This window comes from Genypterus blacodes, unplaced genomic scaffold, assembly GCF_046128005.1.
Source record: "Genypterus blacodes isolate CSIRO-AG114 ecotype Tasmania unplaced genomic scaffold, CSIRO-AGI_Gbla_v1 ptg000040l_1, whole genome shotgun sequence".
Taxonomy (NCBI): Eukaryota; Metazoa; Chordata; class Actinopteri; order Ophidiiformes; family Ophidiidae; genus Genypterus; species Genypterus blacodes.
Genome location: NW_027466853.1, coordinates 616,460 through 641,826, shown reverse-complemented (window position 1 = coordinate 641,826; position 25,367 = coordinate 616,460). Strand labels below are relative to the sequence as shown.

At 42.4% G+C, this 25,367-nt stretch overlaps 2 protein-coding genes and 1 long non-coding RNA gene across 3 annotated transcripts; 2 read left to right on the top strand and 1 right to left on the bottom strand.

Moving 5' to 3' along the window:
- Positions 1-6,232, top strand: LOC142999132 (B-cell receptor CD22-like). Its single transcript, XM_076148568.1, has 15 exons — positions 1-341; positions 867-941; positions 1,045-1,131; positions 1,588-1,839; positions 2,024-2,284; positions 2,511-2,786; positions 3,187-3,465; positions 3,578-3,847; positions 4,149-4,415; positions 4,692-4,773; positions 4,858-4,930; positions 5,071-5,207; positions 5,393-5,524; positions 5,619-5,691; positions 6,011-6,232. The coding sequence occupies exons 2-15, from the start codon at positions 893-895 to the stop codon at positions 6,221-6,223; spliced, it is 2,451 nt and encodes an 816-aa protein (XP_076004683.1). The 5' UTR covers positions 1-341; positions 867-892; the 3' UTR covers positions 6,224-6,232.
- Positions 6,233-17,928: 11,696 nt separating this feature from the next.
- Positions 17,929-21,202, bottom strand: LOC142999036 (Schwann cell myelin protein-like). The gene is made up of 7 exons (XM_076148427.1): positions 21,074-21,202; positions 20,524-20,605; positions 19,698-20,060; positions 19,312-19,608; positions 18,624-18,763; positions 18,262-18,350; positions 17,929-18,118 (listed from the first exon to the last, which is right to left on the bottom strand). The coding sequence occupies exons 1-7, from the start codon at positions 21,098-21,100 to the stop codon at positions 17,929-17,931; spliced, it is 1,188 nt and encodes a 395-aa protein (XP_076004542.1). The 5' UTR covers positions 21,101-21,202.
- Positions 21,203-23,299: 2,097 nt separating this feature from the next.
- LOC142999136 (uncharacterized) lies at positions 23,300-23,839 on the top strand. The gene is made up of 3 exons (XR_012963270.1): positions 23,300-23,492; positions 23,579-23,651; positions 23,768-23,839. It is a non-coding gene; the product is annotated as an uncharacterized LOC142999136 (long non-coding RNA).
- Positions 23,840-25,367: the final 1,528 nt, after the last annotated feature.

The following is a 25,367-nucleotide window of genomic DNA, read 5'->3' as shown; positions in this document are numbered from 1 at the left end:
TGCGCCCAAAGACACTTGGGCTGAAACAGACACAGACGTTTTAAGAGAGTCTGTGTCACTGCCGTCACCTTCAGGAACGTGGCCCTGTGTCTGGCGGTGACCAGCTGCGTACCTGTGGACGCTCAGAGGCGGGGGTGACATCACGCAAGGGGCCGAGCCGCTGACGTTGGACCAGTCGGCGAGCAGCTTCTTCTCCTTGCGAGCCTGGAAAGGAAGACAGGAGCCGAGGCGTTGGACATACCACATCGGGAAGAGAAGGAAAAAGCTGTTTTCTACCTCCATGAAAAACCCTAATGAGTTAAAAACGTAGCGCTGCAGACTACACAGATGTCGTCTCTGAGGTCAGACTGAGATGTTTTCTGAGATAAAATGTTAATATTCCGTGTTAGAAAGTTGTGTAATCAAGCTAAAGTTGTGGAGTTTTACCATATCTATGCATGTGCTGATGGAGCCTTAAAAAACAGAGATACATTTGTAGAATATTACATTTGAATTTAGTGATGGGGTCAAATACACAAAACAAATGCTTGTTTACTGTCAGGGACACAGTTCTAGACAGTTCTTTAGACATCTCAGGGTGTGTGTGTGTGATGTGTTTGCTTTAAATGCATGACTGGTGAAGCAGAAAAGAGTAAGATAAACACTGTAGAAACATTTCTATCTCAAAAAAGATATTTAAAGGTAAATAAATCTCCCAATCAGAAAAGAGCTCAGCTAACAGCAGAGCATCAGTTTGCTGCACGACATAAAGAAATGAACACAACACCATCACAGTCATACGTCTCTGCAGGTAGAAGTAATATGATGATTATGATGTAAATACCTGCATGTATACACTAATACAACATTTGTGTTTAAATCTCCAGCTGCAGGTTTACATATAATTCCTAAAATGAATGTTTGGACAATCAGCTGGTTGGTGGCTTTCAGCCTAACAATAAGTAAGTAGACTTTTCACTCTTCTGTCTGAATCACTATGTGATTTATTTTAGTGGTGCTTAGTTACTGCATCTGACTGATCCGTTTGTGTTTTCATTACTACAGGTAATGGAGACAGTGGAGAATACATGTTACGATATATTAAAGGAACGTACAAGTGGAAGGCAACCACCTTGCTCCTCTCAGTTGAAGGCAAGTTTATGAATCTTTTTTAACATTTTAACATTTAGACCATTTAAATGTACCTCGAAAAATATTTCACAAAATGTGCAAACATTTAAATATAAAGCTGGAACAGACAGATGTACTGAAAATAATAAGAAGCTTATTAGCGTGTGTGTGTACAGGACACAACTGAACACAACACAATTCTTCAATGGAATAAAAGTTAAACCTATAGAACTTATTTGTCACTAATTTGCCATAATTGTAGATTTTACATTGAAAATATTCTCAGGACACATTTCCTGTCACCTTTCATACCAATAGGTGGCGCACTAATTGCCACCGTCAGTATGAATATCACAGTTTGAGAACCACTGAACAAGTGTTTTACACTCTACCTTCATTTCTTTGCACTTGAATTGCGTCTATATGCAAATGAGCCTGTTCTCACTTGTGTTCACTTCCTCTTCTCTGTTGACTCAGACGCGCCCGAACACACGCGGGCTAAAATAAGCTCGAGTGACATCACTGAGGGACAAACTGTAACTCTCACTTGCTCCACCAGTTGGTACAGTAATCCCACTCTGAGCTGGTATAAGGATGATCAGGAAGTGTATCAACCACCAGTGTGGAGAATCCCATCAATCAGAGCTTCACACAGTGGAACATACAAGTGTAAAGCTACAAACACTTGGAGGGTAGATGAATCAAACCCACTCACTGTTGATGTGAAATGTAAGAACTTCTGTTTGTTAACAACAAACAAATTAATTATTTATGCTTATCGTGTTTCTATGAAATTCCTAATCATTACAGCTGTAACCCTCTTTCTTATGTCATTCATATACCTCTTAGATAATTAGCACTGTGGATAAATTAATAATAATAACTGGAGTAACATTAAAATCTTCCTTCTCAGATCGTCCCGATGTGGAAATACAGACGACTCCATTGACCTCTGCTCTTAAAGAAGGCGATAGAGTTACATTAGAGTGTCATGTGAAGAGAAGCAACCCAGAACCCCACTCATACCGTTTCTTAAAAAATTGGCAATCTATTGGTTGGACGCAGACACTTTCTGTTGACAACATCAAGCCAGAGGACAGCGGCTCCTACACATGTGAAGCAACTAACCGGGTTGGTACTGGAAGATCACAGCAGCTGCAAATTAAAGTTCAATGTGAGTTTCACGTCTCACAGTCCCGTCGGCATCTTCTTTAGATTGTGTCATAAAAATGTGAGGGGTGTAATTGGAGGGTCTGACTTCCAAAAATCCCAGCAGTGCTGAAAGCAGCTTCACACTGCAGGTCAGAGGAAACCAGCTTGGCCTCCAAGTGTAGAGCAGTAGTTGTGCTGCATTATCACTGAAAATGTGCTGAATCCTTTTTTCGCTTCCTTTTCCCCAGACGGCCCAAGAAAATCTCACATTTCCACTGAAGGATCAAACCCCAGAGTGAAACTTGGGGGCCGTGTTGAACTGGTCTGTAACGCTGATGCATATCCTGCAGCCCACAGATACTCTTGGTACTACAACAATACACAAGAGCAGTTAGACTCCTATACCCACTCCACACTGTGGTTGTCCCCTGTGGAAAGGAGACATGATGGAAATTACATGTGCGAGGCCACCAACAGCATAAACACAGGAGAGAAAAGTGAACCTTTGCTTATTAAAGTTCTTTGTAAGTATTTGCATTACTTCCTCTCTGAGGTAGATTAAAGTAAACTAGGTAGTAAAGTACATTTATATAAATCATTACATTGAGCTGGTGTATGCAAGCCATTCATCATTTTACTGTAATACATAAAACAATCAAATTGAAAATGTAGCCAAATAACAAGATGTGCTTGTGAACTGAAAGCATCCAAACACTATGAGGAGTCACAAGGCTGCAACTTGCAATGTAAATGTAATAGAATCAAATCCATCTCAGGTTTGATTCTGCTGTAATTTATTGTTCATATTTTGCACGTTGTTTTATGAGGATGTTATCGTAGAAATAAGAAAACTGTATGAAGGCATCTTCTAACACAAATGATAAGAGGCTGGTAATGACCTGCACACCTTCTTCCTCTCCACAGATCCACCAACCAGACTGAAGCTCACTATGGTTACTGAGGTCACAGAGGTGCAGCTCATCACCATCGTCTGCACTGTGGAGAGCTTCCCACCGTCCACTCTTACCCTGATACACTCCTACAATCTGCACCGTGTTACAGTTGCTCGTTCCAGTGATTTCCCTCTCAATGAACTCCATCACACTGTTAATGTAACTTCAGCTGAAGCAGGCGTTTACACTTGTGACGCCATCAACAGTGAAGGTTCGAGCACGAGCACTAAACAGGAGCTTGTGGTGAAATGTGAGTGATCTTCTTCGTTTAAATATCAGTTATTAATCTAGTCATTCCTGTCAGACCCAGTCTAAATGATCTTCATGTACTTTATCTTGCAACTTATGTCTGCTACATGCAGATCGTCCCAAAAACGTCAAGGTGAAAGCTCAGCCTGGTCTCAACGTGAAAGAAAACCAAAAGCTCCGTCTGGACTGCAGCTCTGAGTCCAACCCATCTAAGACTTCAGTCACCTGGACCAAGACGAGTGGTGGGAAAGATGAAACCGTCGGGAGGGGAAACACCTTTGCTATCTCGTCAGTCAGTCTGTCTGACGGTGGGCTGTACAGCTGCACAGCCACCAATGACTTAGGAAGTGAGAAATCACAGCAGGAAGAGGTCAAAGTTCAGTGTGAGTATGAAAATGTGGATAAATAGAGATCATGAACGTTGATACAGTCAGTGTTTACTACAAAATGATGAGATTTCAGTTTAACTCCTGTCTGATACACACGACCATGATCATCTTCTTTTTAATGAAAGCTTGGCAAAGATCAAAAGAGATCCATGAATGGAAATAAGATGGAAATCTGTACATGTGCTGTTTTTGATGTTAATAAATTGTGCAACTTTGAAAATTCCTCTCATAAAGCAGCATTTCAAGTCAAATCATTTTGTATGAAGTCCATTTGTCCTCATTTCTTCCTGCTTAGATTCTCCTAAACACACAGAGATCATGAAGAGCACAAACACAGAGCCGGACGGGACGGAGTCAGTGACTCTGAGCTGCAGCAGTCACAGCTTCCCCCCGGTCAGCAGTTATCATTGGTACAGAGTTACGGAAGGTGAAAGCGAGGACCAGTTGGTGTCGGTCCATCAGAACCAAACAATCCGCTCAGACGAGCCGGGAAGTTACTACTGCATCTCGACAAATCGACTGGGCCAGAAGCGCTCTGAGAGAGTCCAGCTGTTTCTTCACCGTGAGTGCATTCAAAGCTTCACTCTACCACTTTGATCATGCAGGTCAGTTTGGGACTATTGGATTAAAAAGTAAGAACATTGTCATATAGGCCAGCCAGCATAGATGTTGCATTTAAATGATCATGCAGACCAAATTTTGTATAGCTCCATATCACACAGCAAAGGTCTGTGATTGTCTGGGTGCTTAGTCCACCACTGGAGTCAGAGCGAGATATTATTGACATATTATGATTTCTCTCTCTCTTCTTGTCTTTCTTTTCTTTCTCTGTCCACAGGAGGATTTATACAGGCTCTACCCGCCATCATTATGACCCTTATCGCTCTGCTTGTGGTTTCATCCATTTGTCTTGTGTACAGGTATGAAAAAAAACGAATGTGACTTTGAACTTAAAACAATTCAAACAGTAGCTGAATCAGTGAATTGTCTGCTAATCTGTTCAGGCGCAGGAGAAACAAATCAATTCAACAAGGACGTCTGAACCCACAACCCTGCTGCAGATACTTTGGCTTTTTGGTAAACACATTTTCAGACCAATGGCTAATAATTGCGTTTAGTAGAAAACAACAACATGGAGTGTGTGTGTGTGTGTGTGTGTGTGTGTGTGTGTGTGTGTGTGTGTGTGTGTGTGTGTGTGTGTGTGTGTGCCCATTCAGGGTTCGCAGGGCGGCACCCCTGGAGGGAATCTGAGTGAATCTGGCAGGACGGAACCCTTCAGAAGCAGAGATGATCTTCTGCCAGAACATCTATGCGGCCCTCAGCCCGGACCCTGCAGACGTCAAGCAGACAAACCGTAAGACCGCAGCACCACACACTGACCCCCCAGGACAGAAGAATCATTGTGGGGCAGAGGGCAAAGGGAAAATACCTTCAGACACATCATAAACCGCAGATATGATCAGGGAATTTGTTTATTCTGTAAGAGCAGGAAAGCCAAATATAATCAAGATTCAACATTTTTCCATTCTTTTTCCACAGGTCTGCCTCCAATGTCAACGCCATTTACTCTACTGTGAATTTGCCACCAGGACAGCCAATCAGACAGCAGTATGGAGACATAGAGGATGATGATGTCAAGTACGCCTCCCTACACTTTGGGGTCAAGTGCAGGTAAAAAAAAATAAAGATGTTTTATATGTTAGGACGGAACTGGAAAGAAATGACTGCATTGCCACTTTCACAATATTTGTTTGTTTTTTTTAAGGAATGCACAGATTCCAAAAGAGTGTGAGGACGTTGTGTACGCCAAAGTGTCCAAGCCGAAACCTCGTAATAAGGTCAGTGACCAGTGAATCCCATTCTGTCACAGCAGGATTACACCTTTGGAATGAGGTTGTATAGTATCAGGTACAGGAAGGAAGGAACTGTACCCTTGAGTAAAAAAACAGCCATTGGTCTTAAAGTCGATGGTACCTACTGCTTGTTAAGACATCAAAACAAATGTGCCTAAATTGTTGAGGTCAGGTTGCCATCCTGTTCTAAGCAGTGTTGTATCCAAGTATCTAAACAGCTGTGACGTTATGTTACTATTTAGACTAACTAATACTTTCTTTTGAGGCACATCAATCTGCTGAATAATCTCTACAATCCTCTTAGGCAGAACAAACACAAAAGGAGGACTACGAGAACCCCAGAGGAGCCCGAGCTGCCAAGACTCCAGAGTACAACAATGAAACGGACACCAGCGAAGAAGAAGTGGACGTCAACTACTCACAAGTGATGTTCAGGGCAAAGCCGAGTCCTGACAGAGGGAACGGAGACGGTGATGATGACGAGGAAGAGACGCAGTACACTCGGGTCAACATCTGAACGTACATAGAGTATAAATTGCTACAATATATTTATCTCTATTATCTCCCAGCTTGAGCTCATATGTGTATACAGCTACATGACTCCTTAACGTGCAGTCGAAAGTGACAGATGGGACGAAAGTGAGCTGAATCCCAATTCACGACTCAATTATTCAATTCAGATATGTGCTGGTTTTTATGTTCTACATGTTTGTATGTACTGATAAAAAAAACACAAAACGAATGAAGAAAATAAATGTATGCATATATAAAACAGCACCAAAGCTATAGGATCTCACAGCTTTAGCTCATATGTGTTTATGGCTTTATGAATCATTAATGTGCAGTAAATGAAAAAATGAAGTGTTAGTGTTTACCTAAAGTCATCTGCCATGGCTTCTCCGCGACACTGTGTCATTTGAAAGTGGCACCAAGTTGAACTGTTTGGCGACCTTCTCGCCACACATTATGTGTACCATCTCTTTGTTCACCAGCGCTTCTATCGGTAAGGTTAGTAGTGTGCCGTGTGCAAACATTTATGAAAGGCTAAACTTATTTTACGTCGCATTTCAATTATCTCATGGTTCAGATATTTTTATTTGATTCCTCCGCATACCAGTACAGTGAGCCAGCGTACCACTGGTGGTACACGTACCACAGTTTGAGAACGGCTGGCTTAGAGAATCTCCTGCTTTAAAATCACAGTCCAACATTTCAAGTTTCGAAGTGTGGATGACGTTTAGCCTAACTTAACGCTGTTTTGTCTCCATACTGTCTCCATCCAGATTTTGTTGCAGTCTTTGCACTAAACTAAGTAACGATATGTTAAGCTCAGTAAAACTAAGCTGGACTGAACAAAACACATCCAGGATTTATAATCATTCCTTTAATTTCTTATTTTCTTTTCTTTACTTAAAAATATTTGAGCTGCCAAGGGTTCTGCAGATAAAAAGCATAATGCTAACTTTGGTACAATACATCAAATGGCAACATAACTAACTAACTATGAGTTTAAAGTGATGATTCTGATTTTGTTATTTGATGCTTGTCAGCAACATGCACACACACATTCCTGAAAATGTTTCTATTTTGTACACCTGTATCAAACATACGTGTTTCTGGACACACACACTCACCCCATCAGCTTCCAAAGCGTGTGAGGAGTCCACCAACCACTTGTCAGGTGCGTGGCAGCATCTCCTCTTCCTGTAAGCAAAAGAAAAACACTCTGAATTGACGACCATATTTACCTCCACTAAGGGTTTGGGTGACACACAGACACACAGACACACACACACACACACACACACACAGAAGAACCCATTACATTCTGGCTGTAATAACCACTTTTACATTGTGGCCCACAACTTTTAAGTCATAGAATCTAAATTGTGGATTCTTTGGGTCTTCCTGAACAAAATCCAACAAAGATTTGTTGTACCTCGTCTTACAATTTTGGATCATTTGTGGGAAGACGACAGCAAAGTTTACATGCAGAATGTCTGAGCTGAACCGACCAAAAGTAGCTTCCCAGGACGCGGCTCATTCCTCAAAAAGTGCTTGCTACTTAGGTAAAGAATTCAATATAACTCGACCTGATGGTGGCGCTATAACTCCAAAGAATACACTTTGTCAATAACTTTTTACCCTGACATGGTATCTGATTGTCGAGAGACAGAATCATAAATTTGAGGAAAACGCTGCCTTGGCGGAGGTATGTAGTTAGAAATGTTTGTGTTCATGCTCATCTATCGCCAGGATACTAAATGTTCACACGAAATTAAGAGGAGCCTGGAATTGAACCATCCACCCTGGTGTCATTGAGTTTGTTTCTCACCTGTGAATGAACAGCTGCAGCACCAGCAGCAGCACCAGAGCTCCCAGAGCAGAATCAATCACTATGGACATGGTGTGGAGCTCTGAAAGATCCCAACAATACAAACATGGTGACACCAAGAAGGAACAGATGATGCAAGAGAAACGGTAAGAAAGTGCAGACTTCTCCACCTGTCTGAAGGTCTCTCACAGACACATTCAGCATCAACCTATCAGAGCCCAGTGAGTTGATGCTGAGGCAGACGAAAGACAGTGCCTCTTCATCCACTTGGCTGAAGGTGATGACGCTCCTCGTGCCCACGCTCCCTAAAGGCTCCTCTGTGGTCAGGAGGTCAGAGAAGCTATTGCCAAGCCCCCTAGCCACTTGCCAGTCCAGGGAGGGTGGCGGGTGTCCGTGACTGTCACAGGTGCAGCGGATCTCAGATGAAAGTCTGACGCAGCCGGAGGAGGGCAGCACCTCCGCAGCAACTGAGGGGAGAAGAACATGTGTTTGAGTTATACCTACTGTATATAAGGACCGAGACTGACAAACTCGTGTCAACAGTATCCTTCTACTATCAAAAGTACGAGGGGCTGCTTGTGGACACCTGGACGTCCAATAATTCGTAGAACTGTGAATTTTTAGAGCGTTTGGAATGAAACCCTGAAAATTCTGAACTGGATATCGAAGGTTGTCCAATCCATCAAATCCTTTTTAACTTAGAAACCTTGTCGATCTAAATTTATGGACACATGTAAGGTTTGTTTGAATGATTCTATACTTCTGTACGTTCTCGGGCCTCTTTACCATTTCTAAAACACTCGAGATAATGTAGAGTGTTATGTTACTGTTTTTGAACATTTCATGTTAATACATTGCTGAAATACGCCATCTAGTGGTCGCTTTAATTTAAGATTCTTTTGTAATAGTAGAAGAAAGTTCGCTAAACAGGAAATACGTTGTCACGATCTTACCGAGGTACATGGCCGCTCTTCGCTCCTGGTTTCTCCCTTTGGTGTTTGTTAAAGCATTGTCAGTAAGTATTACATGCTAAGTAATCTGTGATGTTACTTTTGTACTTACCTGGTGTACGTTTGCATGTTTTTAGCGCTTTATTGTTATGTTAATTAGTCCGCTTTTCGTATGCTAATTTCCGCTGCTAATCGCCATGTTAACTGCCGTGATTTATCGTTTGAGCTACTTGCAATTTATTAATCTACACTGCTCAAAAAAATAAAGGGAACTGTTGGAATATAACAAATAATGTCAACACACATATAAGTAAATGCAGTAACTGAGGTTAATATAGTCTAGTAACCAAATGGCTGGCCCCGGGAAAGTCTGGAGTAATACACACAAGCATTTACAGCGTCTCTCTCTCTCTCCAGGAGGGCTAGATAACACATATCTGCCAATAGGTGAAGAGGTCACTGTATCACTTCATCGAAGCTTCAAACATCTGTGGTCAGGAAGAGGGAAGAGAGGGGGTTCGCATAGACGGGCAGTCAGGGGGAGCTTCTTCAGATCAAAGGGCTAATTACACTATACTATAGTTCTTTAATTTACACAAAGAGAATTCTACTTTCCCCCACAGACATCTGTTCATCCCTCAGATTTGAATCTTAGCGCTGCCCCTCTTGAAGCTGGCTGACCAATAGATAACAGTTAAACTACATTGTCATCAGTGAATTAGAATATTATGTAAATGCCCTGTATATGCGGGATAAATAGGGCAGCTCGGAGATATTTGATTGCCCTTCTTTGGTGCATGCCAGAGTTGGAACCAGCGCTGTCCAAGGTCTTATTCCAGTAAAGCTCTTCTGAAGATTCCAGTTCATCTTTGCCTCATCTTTTCCTCTTGATTCACCACAAACGAACACGCAGAAGAATATCAGAACGATTCTTCAATATTTGGTGACACCCGACGTTTTGGTGACAAATTTGGACGAGGCCCAGAGAAAAGGCGCCTCTGACAACAGAGGCAAACGCTTCACTTCCATACGGCGCCGTATATCAAAGGGTGAGCAGAACCTGTTAAATCGAATCTGTAATAGGTTATTGGACACTCTTAAGTTTATCTATGGAAGTGGGCAATTGTCTTTTGTATGTCACGTAAATTTAGAGTAATTCAAAGAGGAGACGGACTGGAGTCTCGGTATAGCTGACTGTGATAACATTTTGGAATTCTCATATTCGGTCCAGACTGTAGGAGGTACGGGCCTCCTCGACCCGGCGTGGTCACAGGCTAAAGTCTTGTTTTTAAATTAAACTCAAAGTTGCTAAAGTCTACTTGGTTTGGGATTAAGATCCCTTAATACATTTCTAAAAAGGAGCCAATTCAGCTAAAGTCTGGTTTGGTGGGTTAATGTCCCTTATTGAAACGGAACTAAAATAAGCTAAAGTCAATTTTTTAGTTATTGGTTAAATCCATTATTCGGTTATGGTTAAAGTCAGTCAATTTGTGTTAAAAAATAACCCGCTAAATATTAATTAAGAGTGTACAAGCACTCTTTGGCTAAAGTCCATTGGCTAAAGTCCAGTTATAGTTAACTTGTTAAGATTAAATAAATAAAACCGTGGAGGTGCACTGTTGCAGAAGTGTGGCAGATTACTGACACAACATAAAGAATAAACAGACTTTTGAGTAATTAACAATCGTTCCAAGTGATTCTGTGTCAAGTCCTGTCTAGGATATAGTCGTTTAGTCAAGGGGATGAGTATTCATATACGGAGAAATACTCTTGTCTGAGGTATCGTTTATTGAGGTCCGGACGAAGCCGGGGGCTTCTGGGATTTGGTTTGGAATTGCCGTGTGTGGATGAAAACTCGATTAAGGAGCAGTATTCTTGTCTGAGAAGTTTTTTCTGAAGATATCCGGCATAATAATATTTAAAACTGTCTGTATTGTATTGGTGGATTAAGGGTAATCTGCTTCCAACTTCTGGTAAATTTACGTAGTGGCCATACGTTCATTTATCGAAACTGTATGCGTGTGTATGTGTGAGAGGGAGGAATAGAGAGAAACGGACGTTTTGGGTGTATGATCCGTTTTCGACTGAGAGAGATCTTTGTGTCTATGTGTGTGTGGGGATTTGCAGTCACGTATCTTTGACAAACAGCTGGTTGAGACAGCACTTGTGTTTGTTTTGCCTTGCCACGTATGACTGAGAGGTGGCTGCATCTGACTGAGATTCTGCGTGTGTATGTCTGAGTGTGATTGAGCTGTGTGAGAGAGTTGTCCGTGTGTTCTGGTCCAGCTGTGTACGTGTGTGAGATTGAGTGAGCCGGCATGTAAATGTGTTGTTCTGTGTGATTAACTGTTGTTTTGTGTCTGTATGTCTGAAGCTGTGTTATTAACCTGGTTATTACGTGTCTGAATATGTGAGTTGTGTGTGTTACTGTCTTATAACACGTGTCCCTGAATATCTGAGCTGTGTTACTAACGTTGTTATTACTTGTCTGTGTATCTGATCGTGTGTGTGTGTGTAAGAATGCAAGCAGGAAGAAAGGACTGTTTGTCTGAGAGGGAACTGTCTGTGGGTGTCTGAATATAATCAGGATATATTTTATATAGAAGTTCAGAGACTTTCCGGGAGTCTTTGCAGCCCCGGCATATCACGCAGTAATATACTCTGATACACTGTCAATTTCTGTTTTTTTGTTTTGTTTTTTTTTTGTTTTTATTTAGGAAGTGATTGATTAGTGTCATAGTATCCCCAACAATATATAAACAGCGCCCCAGACCCCAGAAGTGACGCAACGACGCCTCAGGCCTACAGCAGTACTGCAGTTACGAGAGTTCGCTGAATTTCAGAAAGCGACTTAACAGCGCCATCCTCAGCTCTTGCAGTAGTACTGCACCTACATCTTCTACTGGCATTTATAATCGCACCCGCTGTAGTTGAGATCCAAAAAGGAAAGTCCCTCTTAATTAATTAGTTAGTTTAATAGAGTAAATAAACAATTCAAATTGATTAATTAATTGAGTAATAGAAACAATTCTTTTAATTTTGTATTTAGTTTTGTTGTTTGTTTGTTTTGGTTTTTTGGTTTTTAATTTTTGATGAAATTTAATTTTTTTAATTTTTAGGTTTCTTATTTTATATTTTCTCTTTCTAAAAAGAGTAGAACGTAACATAATCATAGAGTGTGATAAGACTTAAACAGCCATGGCCGAATTCCTTACCTGCAACAACTATACTTTTGAGTCGTATCATGTCAGGTACGGATTCTGACAAAAGAGACAAAACCCGACAACATCTGGAACGCCTCTTGTCTGACTGGGAAGACAGGGGCCTCTGGCCCAAACCTGATGCGCCTCCTCCTTCCATTGAGTGCGTCCAAGCAACTTTTGACCGAATGAACGAAGCAGCTACAGAAGCTACCAAGAAATGGGAAGCAGGTGGAAAGAAATCATGGGGGACAGCCAAGCAAGACAAAGACCATGCGCAGAAGATTCGAGCCCGCGCCATGACTCTGCTGTCGGCCGCCAATCAAGTGGAGCAGCACAACCGGGACAAGCTTGAAGGGGTCGAGTCTCTCAACTCAGGCGATTTCGTGGCTATAGAAGACATTCTGGCCATCATGGGCCGCCTGTTAGGGCGAGAAACAGCCAATGACATCGACCAAAGGCTCCGCTTCATGCTGGTGGGAGACTCTGAGCTCTTGAACAGCGGAAGTACTGCTTATTGTACTGAACTGAGACGACGCTTCCTTTCGGTTCTGACAGTCTCCAACCTGCAGCGATTTGATTGGACCAAGGGAAAATCCTTCCATGTGTTCCTCAACAGTTGTGCTGAGAAGTGGGCCGATGCCACTGGAACAATGCCCCACACTGAATTGCCAAACAGTGCCACGGTCCAAATGTTCCGAACAGCGGTGATACGCTCCCTTCCCCAGCAGGTCCAGGCTACATTGGAAGATGTTGTAGGACTAGACCAAGAAACCCACGACAAATGGAGAGCCGTGTTGGCACATTACACTGAAAGGCACTTTCAGTCAGAACATTCAGACGTCTTAGAGATCAACACATTCCTGAAAACGTTGTGGAAAATGCTGATTGCCCTGATCAATACTGACAAGGAAATCAAGTCAGTCCCCCCTGTTCAAATATGCCCAGTGGTCCCCGAACACCCTTCCCCAGCCGTCCCCACTCAGCTAGCCCACCCTCCACCTGTAGCACCCCCAGCTTGGGCTCCTCCTCAGTCAGCCTCATATGAAATACACCCGTATCCATATGCTCCACAACCCCAGATATATTTCAGCCGGTACCAGAATGGTCCAGGCAACCAAAGAAGACGTGGACGTGGATGTTCAGGAAAAGACAGGGGAGGAAGAGGAACAGCACTAGCTCGGCAGCCCCGCACCCAAGGCTGTTTTTGTTGTTTGGATCCTGGTCACTGGGTCCGGGAATGCCCCCACATGAAACGTACGTGGCAGCAGTCCCAACTCCAAGCAGCAGGGGGACCTCGAGATGTACGGAGGCGCCCACTACAGCAGCCCCCATACGCCCCACTTATGTTCCTGTATGCCCTGCCCACAGGTGACCCTTACAACCCAGGTCACTGTTGACAAGGCCCAGAGACAGCACATACATCCCCCTCCCCAATCACCACGACCTATGCCCTCAAGCCGAATATTCACCCATCCTTTATCAGGTCAAATGGATCTTCAAACACTCATCACCATCGAGCATGACATGGCGCATGCGGCTGCATTGCCAGTACTGGACTACATCAACACCTTCCATTGGAGTTTCTGAAAAACACAGCATTGTGGAAGCCGTGTTGTATCAGAAACAAAAGGGGGAAATGACAAGAAGGTGTTAATGTGTTTGTGTGTGCAGGACAGAGTTGAATTGTATATGATATGACAAATGAAATGCCTTAATCTCAATCACAGGGGCAAGGGATCAGGATTGGTTCTCATCTGACACCGGATGGCTGTGTAGAGACCTCATAACTTCCTGTGCTCTCATTCAGCTGCTGATAATGCTTCTTCCCATGTTCCCTGTATCTGATTACAGATCTTTTCAAGAGAAGCTCACCCTTTTTCACCTCACCAAGGGGTCATTAGGCCCACAGGTGTATATTGATGAGATTGGGGTGCTTTGGGGTGTTTCAGACAAGAACAGAGCTAGGAACTAAGTGGAAGCCGTGTTTGAATCATTGTTTTTCTGGTGGGCCACAATTGATAAAAAATGGTGATTGGATTAACTACTTCTATTATGATCAACAGAGATTTGTCAATTACACACGGGATGCTGTAAAAGGGATGACTGAACAAATGGCCCACACCACGTTGATCACCTATCAGAAAAGGATCGTTTTCGACATGACGTTAGCTGAAAAGGGGGTGTGTGTGCCATGTTTGGATCTGCATGTTGTACTTTCATCCCCAACAACACTTCCCCAGACGGTTCTGTCACTAAGGCCCTAGCGAGTTTGACGTCCCTAAGTCACGAGCTATCTGAAAACTCAGGGATAGATGACTTCTTCTCCGACACCCTCGAGAAGCTATTTGGGAGATATAAGAAATTAGCTGCGGCCGTCCTACTATCTATTTCAGTTATGGCAGGGATTTTTGTTGTTTGTGGATGTTGTTGTGTTCCCTGCATCCGAGCTCTTTTAGTTCGCCTGATCAACTCAATGATGACACCTGAGTCACGTCAGATGGTGATGCTGACTCAGCCTCTTCTCCTGGAACAGGATTTTGACGACGACCCTGATGTTCTTCCCCTGACCACAGTGGTTGTGAAATAAGGACTTCCTTTCTTTTTCTTCTCAGACTACCTCAGGATTACAAATGTTTATATTTGAAAGCACACACAAGCTTGCGCTTTTGTGCCAGCTAATAGAATAGATTTAGTACGAGGTGTTTAAATTACTGTGGGACGGGATTTATTGAATTGTATTTTCATGAGTTGTTTTCCAGGGTCTTGGAAGGTTTCATGTTCCAGACCCTAACCGCGGGCCTGTACAATGCGTGGACGCCTACGTAGCCTCCCAAGAATGACCCTGGAACCAGAAGGCTAATGTTTACAAAATTATAGATGTAATAAAATGCTCCGAACCGCTGGGGGTCCGATGGGTTGACCAGCCCCCTACCGGGTTGCGGTAGTTGATTTTTGTATTAATGAATGAATGATTGCAAAGTATTTTTCCATGAAGGAAGCAACTACTGTTAATTAAGGTGTCAAATGCATTGTATCTTTTAGATAGGTCATATGTACTGTTTGTATACATAGCACATGCACCGAATTTGTTTGTATGAGTCATGTACATTGCATTTTTATACCTTTTGAATTCTACTGGATGACAATGAGAATTCTGTTCATGTGATGAGCTGTCGGTTTAAGCTGAGTGGATTGGTGAGTGCGGCAGGAGGCTTAGATTGTTTATCTCAAGTTTGATTCATTCTATGAATAGAATGAAAAGGGGGACTGTTGGAATATAACAAATAATGTCAACACACATATAAGTAAATGCAGTAACTGAGGTTAATATAGTCTAGTAACCAAATGGCTGGCCCCGGGAAAGTCTGGAGTAATACACACAAGCATTTACAGCGTCTCTCTCTCTCTCCAGGAGGGCTAGATAACACATATCTGCCAATAGGTGAAGAGGTCACTGTATCACTTCATCGAAGCTTCAAACATCTGTGGTCAGGAAGAGGGAAGAGAGGGGGTTCGCATAGACGGGCAGTCAGGGGGAGCTTCTTCAGATCAAAGGGCTAATTACACTATACTATAGTTCTTTAATTTACACAAAGAGAATTCTACTTTCCCCCACAGACATCTGTTCATCCCTCAGATTTGAATCTTAGCGCTGCCCCTCTTGAAGCTGGCTGACCAATAGATAACAGTTAAACTACATTGTCATCAGTGAATTAGAATATTATGTAAATGCCCTGTATATGCGGGATAAATAGGGCAGCACGGAGATATTTGATTGTCCTTCTTTGGTGCATGCCAGAGTTGGAACCAGCGCTGTCCAAGGTCTTATTCCAGTAAAGCTCTCCTGAAGATTCCAGTTCATCTTTGCCTCATCTTTTCCTCTTGATTCACCACAAACGAACACGCAGAAGAATATCAGAACGATTCTTCAATAGAACACTTAAACAACACAATGTAACTCCAAGTGTATCACACATGTGTGAAATCAACCAGTCCAGTTAGGAAGCAACACTAATTGTGAATCAATTTCACCTGTTGTTGTGCGAATGAAACGGACAACAGGTGGAAATGAGAGGCAATTAGCAAGACTACCCCTATAAAGGAGTGGTTCAGCAGGTGGTGACCACAAACCATTACTCTGTTCTCCTCATTTCTGGCTATTGTCTTGGTCACTTTTGAATTTGGTAAGTGTTCTCAGCCCTGGAGGTAGCATGAGGCGGTGTCTACAACCAACAGAAGTTGCCCAGGTTGTGCAGCTCATCCACGATGGCACATCAATGCGAGCTGTGGCAAGAAGGTTTGCTGTGTCTGTCAGCACAGTGTCCAGAGCATGGAGGAGATACCAGGAGACAGGCCACTACACCAGGAGACGTGGAGGGGGCCGTAGGAGGGCAACAAGCCAGCAGCAGGACCGCTACCTCCTCTGTGCAAGAAGGAACAGGAGGAGCACTGCCAGAGCCCTGCAAAATGACCTCCAGCGGGCCACTGATGTGCATGTTTCCGCTCAAACTGTCAGGAACAGACTCCACGAGGGTGGTATGAGGGCCCGACGTCCACTAGTGGGGCCCGTTCTTACAGCACGACACGGTGCACGGCGATCGGCATTTGCCAGAGAACACCAATATTGGCAGATTCGCCAGTGGCGCCCTGTGCTCTTTACAGATGAGAGCAGGTTCACACTGAGCACATGTGACAGACGTGACAGAGTCTGGAGACGCCGTGGAGAACGTTATGCTGCCTGCAACATCCTCCAGCATGACCGGTTTGGTGGTGGGTCAGTAATGGTGTGGGGAGCCATTTCTTTGAATGGCCGCACAGCCCTCCCTGTGCTAGCCAGAGGTTCCCTGACTGCCATTAGGTACCGCGATGAGATCCTCAGACCCATTGTGAGACCATATGCTGGTGCAGTGGGCCCTGGTTTCCTTTTAATGCATGACAATGCCAGGCCTCATGTGGCTTTAGTGTGTCACCAGTTCCTCCATGATGAAGGCATTAATGCTATGGACTGGCCTGCCTGTTCCCCAGACCTGAATCCAATTGAGCACATCTGGGACATCATGTCTCGTTCCATCCACCAACGCCACGTTGCACCACAGACTGTCCAGGAGTTGACTGATGCTTTAATCCAGGTCTGGGAGGCGATCCCTCAGGAGAACATCCGCCGCCTCATCAGAAGCATGCCCAGGCGCTGTAGGGAGGTCATACAGGCACGTGGAGGCCACACACGCTACTGAGCGTCATTTTGAGTTGTCTGGAGGAATTTTCGCTGACGTTGGAGCAGCCTGCAATGTGATTTTCCACTTTTATTTGAGTATGGTTCTGAATCCAGACCTCCCTGGGATGATAATTTTGATTAACGTTGATCATTTTTATGTTATTTTGTTCTCAACGCACTCTACTGTGTATTGAATTGAAAATTGTATTGATTTACAACTGCAGTATTTCATTAAATGAGATCTAAGATGTGTTGTTTAAGTGTTCCCTTTATTTTTTTGAGCAGTGTATATGCAACTTATTGTAATGTATATTTCCTGGTTGTTTATTGTCACAGTTTCACAAAATAAGGATAAGAAGGAATGGAAATGAGGAAGCTGCTGAAGTAAATTCAACAAACCATCCGTCTTTTGGAGTTTCTTCTTGTTCCGTGTTTAGCTGTTTGGATAGCTGGCGCAGCATCTAGCAAGGCCATTTACATAGAGATAAACTGTGTTCTGACAAAAACTAAGTCTGATAATCAGATGACTGACAGCTTGGTTACCATAAACGTGAAGTTGCCCTCTAACCCAACCATCTCCTCCTTCTCTGTGTCCGCTCTGTACCAGGTGAAGTTCTCTGCTGCTGGGTTTGCGGCGGTTCTGCAGGTCAGATTCACAGAAGTACCAGACCAGAGGGGTCCACCAGCACCCAGGTGTTTTTCGGGGGATCTGAGAGAAAGAGAACAGTTGTTTCTGCGGATGTTTGTTTTTGTTCTGGGCTTTGTTGCTTGTCGTGTTAGATGAACTCACATTGAACGTCAAGTAGAACTGTTGGTGATGTTTGTCCTCCGAGCTGATTTGTTGCCTTGCACCTGTAGCCTCCAGTGTGGCTCGGGTCGGCTAGGGTTAAGACCAAGGTGGACCCGGACTCTGTGGTGTCACGTTTGGGTTTGCGTGGCTGCTACAGGTCAGAGACACTGAAGTACCCTCCAGCACAGGACTGGCTGGCTCTACGATGACTGAAGTCTCCTTGGGTGGAACTTGAGAGCAGACAGAAACACCAGCATGAGTTGTGGGACAGTTTAGCGTGTGGTATCTATTAGTGTGGTCCTTCTTACTCGCATCGTACGTCTATCTGGGTGACCGGTGAGCTCTGGTTCCCAATTCTGTTGCTGGTCATGCAGTAAAATTGCTCATCTGAAGCTTTGGTTACGAGCCAATACTTTGAACCCACCGCTGTGACCTGATCTCCATCCACTTTATACCAGGTGTAGCTGCTCACAGATGGGTTTGCGTCTGCGCTGCAGGTCAGAACCATCCAGCTGCCCTCTTGTACTGGACCAGGGTCACTCACTGAGGTGTCTTTTGGTGGATCTGGAAGAGCATTTTGAAGATCTTCTTAAAGGACATGTTTTTTTTTTTGGTTTCTTCTTTGATCTAAACCATATCATTTCGTTTGTTGTGCTCCCAGTCAAAATGAAAGCGTTATGTCGCTCTAAAACCCCCAAAAATCCCTTTTTTCTATACACAAGTTGTGTAAATACCTTCTGTTGCAAAATGTGAAGTGAAAATTAGACGTAGAAACCCCATTTGTTACTTCGTACTTCGTCCTGTATTCAAAGTCCCCTATAGCAGTTCCTTTTATAGATCTAAATAGACGTGTGGAGTGTCGGCTGAAGATACAGATTCTTGTAATCGCAAGAATAAATGTCACAGTGAGGAAGGAGAAATTATTCTACTTTCAATGGGGAAGTACAGTTACTAAGCAAAAATATCTGTTATATATATATATATATATATATATATATATATATTTCTTCCAGGCACACAGAAATGTCCTTGTTTGGTATGTCGATGATCGTAGTACAAAATCCTCCAGCAAGCAGTGCTCAAGTGGGTTGAGATCAAACCGACAAACTCACAAAGAATGCTGATAGTCATGTTGCTCCCAAACGAGAGGTCGCTGTTGCCTCCTTGTCGCTTGTAGAGAGCAGCACAGGAGATCTTCTGCTGGTGGTGACGGTAAGAAGCTGTGAAGTTCATAACAGAGGTTACAGCTGCATCACCCACTTCATCCTCAGTGTCACCCAAACTGGGCGTCCATGTGAGGGCTGGAAGTAGAATGGGACAGGGAGCTACGGCAGAGCAGGTCAGCCGCACCGGAGAACCTGACTCTACCTCCAGACTGGATGGAGTTATGGAAGGCCCCGGCAGGGATTCTGAGGGGTGAAACAATGAAGAACTGTTAAGAAAACAGTTTATGTGTACAAAAACAGAGAAGAACTGAACAACGTGAGAAGACAAAGACCTCGCATTTGGATTAAGACAGGTGTTTGGAAGTTGAACCTTGTGTTTGGGTTGTTACAGTGAAGTGTGAACTCATAATATTCATCGTGGGAAAATGGAAGGTTGTAGAAGATGGTGGTACAATCCTTCTCGTGCAAATTCCCTCTTAAGTGTCCTTGTACAATGTTTGAGTTTGTCTCTTCTCCAGTCAGGCTGGAATCGAAGACCTGTCTTCTTGGGCTCTTCCAAATGGCTTTACATGAATCGTCAAGGAGCGAATCCAATTGTGAGGGCAATGTGAACCTGCAGGGGATCATCACACAGGATCCATCGAGTCCCCTCACGTTCCTGGGCATGAACACTGCCCAATTCTGGCAGGATATCCCTGAGGGGAGAGAAGAAAGGCTATAAATGTAATGCAATTTAAGTGCCTTAAAGTGAACAATCACAGTCCAAAAATAACTCAACGTGCCTCCTACGTATATCTCCACAGCATTCTATGTTTTCTAAGTTACTATTGGTTAGCAATGCGTGACAATACACAGAGGTTTCTGGGTGAAATGTTACAGGAAACCACTTTCTGATGCAAAAGGAATGAATTTCACTACACATGTGACTTCACGAAGAGGAGCTTCTAGAGGCTTTGTTACATGTTACATGTAACAAGTTCAGTGGATCCATAAGGGCTCATTCACCTTCTGAACTGGTAAGAGACCAATGGCAAATACAAAACAAACTTCAAATTACCTATGGAAGTTGAATTGGAAGAGAGGCAGAATTCAGCTTTTTGTGACATTTATTCAGTTCACATGATTTGTTGATCAAATATAGAATATAGAACATCTGACCTTGGAGCAGACAGCATATGAGCAAAACGTTAACAGTCGCACTCATGCTTTTGTCAGGTTGATGATCCCACACAGAGACCAGCTGGAAACACAGCAGCGGTCATTTCATTTAGAAATTGACTTGAATCAGGAATTTGTGGAATTTTAGTTTTCATATTCAAGATAATTCTCAATTTTGTTTGTATAATGTTTCAAAGTTGCAGTGAAAAAGTACTGAATATACTAAATGGACCTTATTGTTTCAAAATAAGCACTAATGACATCATACAGTTGGACATATTTTAGAACAATGCAGCCAAGAAACACTGTAATATTAGCTAAATTAAAATAGCTGTTATGTATTGAGGGAAAACTATGAAGACTCCCTTAAAAATTAATTCTAATACATAAACATTTTAACTTTCAAGTTAATTCAAGTGAATAGGAAATGAGAATTTACATACATACACTTGACTGGATTATTGTATGGAGAAAACTTTAAGAAAATGCTTTATCATAAATATTTCACGACACAATCATCCATGGGTGTTTCCTAGAGATAAAGTTTTACCTTAAATCCAAGGATGAGCTTCAGCATACGGAGTCCTTCTGGATAAATATGAGGGAAACAACACAGTGGCAAAGCTGCCTTGACAAAGGAGTGAATCTAAAGGAGTGAATCTAAAGGAGTGGATCTTAAGGAGTGAATGAAGGTTTCACCAGCACTGAATGATCAGAGGTTCACATCCAAACTCTCAGTCTCCTCAGACTGGTGATGGTTCTGGTTGGGGGGGGCAATAAAGCTGTTGGCCAATAAAGAGGAAATGAACACATTGCTGCTGCAAGAGAACAACAGTGTGAGTAAAGACATGACAGGAAATATGTCTTCATACGCTGTGACACAGACAGTCACATTTACATTCAAGCTTAACTGAACATAACTGAAACACTCCAGCAGATGGCAGTATATTATTGTATCAAGAATTCATTTATATTGAATAAATTGAATAAATAACCAATTGAGGATGTTGTGTCTTTTGTTGCTTGTGTGTTAACAGTTGCTTTGGCTTGTTTTAATAAAAATCTGCAGTCATTAAATCAGGAATAACTCACACACACTTGAACTCACCTCAGGTCACTTAAACACGGATGCATCACTGCGGCAAGCAAGTTTCAAACCTCTGCAAATACAATCTCAGTGTATTTGTATACAATATCAGGTGTTAGTTTGCCAAATCAACAAGCTTTTTATTCATTTTTAAAGTCCTACTTTCAATGTGCATTTGATATCATATCAGACTATTACTCATGTTTTTGTTTTGTAAATGGTGAGCATGAGAGATGGACGTTTAGAGTTTAAAGACACTAAAAGTGAGACCAAACTAAATCAAAGTAAAGATTTAATAGTGCAGTAATAACAGTGTGTACCTTCATCTTTATATCAAACCCAGATACATTTTCAAATAACTTAATCCATGAAAATGGATTAACTGTATGTTTTTCTTTATGAAAATAAAGATATATACCATGTGGACATTAGAAGAGGAACGCCAAGTAAACTAGGAAGTAAAGTACATTTATATAAATCATTACATTGAGCTGGTGTATGCAGGCGGTTCATAATTTTACTGTAATACATAAAAGAATCAAATTGAAAATGTAGCCAAATAGGCTTGTGAACTGAAAGCATCCAGACACTTTGAGGAGTCACAAGGCTGCAACTTGCAATGTAAATGTAAAAGAATCAAATCCATCTCAGGTTTTATTCCGCTGTAATTTATTGTTCATATTTTGCACGTTGTTTTATGAGGATGTTATCGTAGAAATAAGAAATACTGTATGAAGGCATCTTCTAACACAATTGATGAGAGGCTGGTAATGACCTGCACACCTTCTTCCTCTCCACAGATCCACCAACCAGACTGAAGCTCACTATGGTCACTGAGGTCACAGAGGTGCAGCTCATCACAGTCGTCTGCACTGTGGAGAGCTTCCCACCGTACACTCTTACTCTGATACGCTCCTACCAGCTGAACAGTGTTTCAGTTGCTCATTCCAGTGATTTCCCTCCCAATGAACTCCATCACACATTTAATGTAACTTCAGCTGAACCAGGCTTTTACACTTGAAACGCTAAAAACAGTGAAGGTTCGAGAACGAGCACACAAAGGGAGCTTGTGGTGAAATGTGAGTGATCTTCTTCATTTAAATATCAGTTAATCATCTAGTAATTCCTGTCAGACCCAGTCTGAGTGATCTTCATGTAGGAAGTGAGAAATCACAGCAGGAAGAGGTCAAAGTTCAGTGTGAGTATGAAAATGTGGATAAATAGAGATCATGAACGTTGATACAGTCAGTGTTTACTACAAAATGATGAGATTTCAGTTTAACTCCTGTCTGATACACACGACCATGATCATCTTCTTTTTAATGAAAGCTTGGCAAAGATCAAAAGACATCCATGAATGGAAACAAGATGGAAATCTGTACATGTGCTGTTTTTGATGTTAATAAATTGTGCAACTTTTTTAATTTGTACAAGTTCCTCTCATAAAGCAGCACTTCAAGTCAAATCATTTTGTATGAAGTCCATTTGTCCTCATTTCTTCCTGCTTAGATTCTCCTAAACACACAGAGATCATGAAGAGCACAAACACAGAGCCGGACGGGACAGAGTCAGTGACTCTGAGCTGCAGCAGTCACAGCTTCCCCCCCGGTCAGCAGTTATCATTGGCACAAAGTTACGGCAGGTGAAAGCCAGGACAAGTTGGTGTCGCCCCATCAGAACCAAACAATCCGCTCAGACGAGCCGGGAAGTTACTACTGCATCTGGAGTCAGAGCGGAATATTATTGAAATACTTTGATTCTCTCTCTCTTCTTGTCTTTCTTTTCTTTCTCTGTCCAAAGGAGGATTTGTACAGGCTCTACCCGCCATCATTATGCCCCTTATTGCTCTGCTTGTGGTTTCATCCATTTGTCTTGTGTACAGGTATGAAAAAAAAAAAGAATGTGACTTTGAACTTAAAACAATTCAAACAGGAGCTGAATCAGTGAATTGTCTGCTAATCTGTTCAGGCGCAGGAGAAACAAATCAATTCAACAAGGACGTCTGAACCCACAACCCTGCTGCAGATACTTTGGCTTTTTGGTAAACACATTTTCAGACCAATGGCTAATAAATGCGTTAAGTAGAAAACAACAACATGGGGCGTGTGTGTGTGTGTGTGTGTCTGTGTGTGTGTGTAACCCGTTCAGGGTTCGCAGGGCGGCACCCCTGGAGGAAATCTAAGTGAATCTGGCAGGACGGAGCCCTTCAGAATCAGAGATGATCTTCTGCCGACCCTGCAGACCTCAAGCAGACAAAACCGTAAGACCACAGCACCACACACCAGGACAGCCAATCAGACAGCAGTATGGAGATACAGAGAATGATGATGTCAAGTACGCTTCCCTACACTTTAGGGTCAAGCAGAGGTAAAAAAAGATGTTTTATATGTAAAGACAGAATCGGAAAGAAATGCCTGCATCACCACTTTCACAATATTGGATTGTTTTTTTTGCATAGGAATGCACAGACTCCAAAAGAGTGTGAGGACGTTGTGTACGCCAATGTGTCCAAGCCGAAACCTCGTAATAAGGTCAGTGACCAGTGAATCCCATTCTTTACCAGTGTCACAGCAGGATTACACCTTTGGAATGAGGTTGTATAGTATCAGGTACAATTTAGTCAGAAAAGAAATCCATAAGCAAGCGTATACCTTGAAAAGTACAGTTAGACGTACCGCAAAGTCCACATCTGGTGTCAGGAAGGAAGGAACTGTACACTTGAGTACAAAAACAGCAATTGGTCTTAAAGTCGATGGTACCTACTGCTTGTAAAGACATCAAAACAAATGTGCCTAAATTGTTGAGGTCAGGTTGCCATCCTGTTCTAAGCAGTGTTGTATCAAAGTATCTTAACAGCTGTGACGTTATGTTACTATTTAGACTATCAATACTTTCTTTTGAGGCACATCAATCTGCTGAATAATCTCTACAATCCTCCTGACTGAACAAACACAAAAGGAGGACTACGAGAACCTCAGAGGAGCCCGAGCTGCCAAGACACCAGAGTACAACAACGAAACGGACACCAGCGAAGAAGAAGTGGACGTCAACTGCTCACAAGTGATGTTCAGGGCAAAGCCGAGTACTGACAGAGGGAACGAGACGACGATGATGATGAGGAAGAGACGCAGTACACTCGGGTCAACATCTGAACGTACATAAAGTATATATTACTACAATATATTTATCTCTATTATCTCCCAGCTTGAGCTCATATGTGTATACAGCTACATGACTCAGTAGAAAGTGACAGATGGGACGAAAGTGAGCTGAATCCCAATTCACGACTCAATTATTCAGATTGAGATATGTACTGGTTTTTATGTACTATATGTTTGTATGTACTGATAAAAAAACACAAAACAAATTAAGAAAAACAATGTATATCTATATAAAACAGCACCATAACTATAGGATCTCACAGCTTTAGCTCATATGTGTTTGTGGCTTTATGAATCATTAATGTGCAGTAAATTAAAAAATGAAACATAATTGAAATTGTAATATGTATGAATTTTTCAAACAAACAAACACCAACATATTTGTTTTTTAAAATAGTTTTCACAATATAAAACATACTAGAGGGCTTTATATTTTACATTTATTTCAGAAAATGTATCAACATAAATAATACAAAAAAAAAAATTACACTTTGATAAAGAAAAATACATAAAATATAACAAAATGTCTCTCCTTTTTGAATTCCATCATGACTGACAGTATTGATCTGTGACACACCGATATCTCCTAATAATAT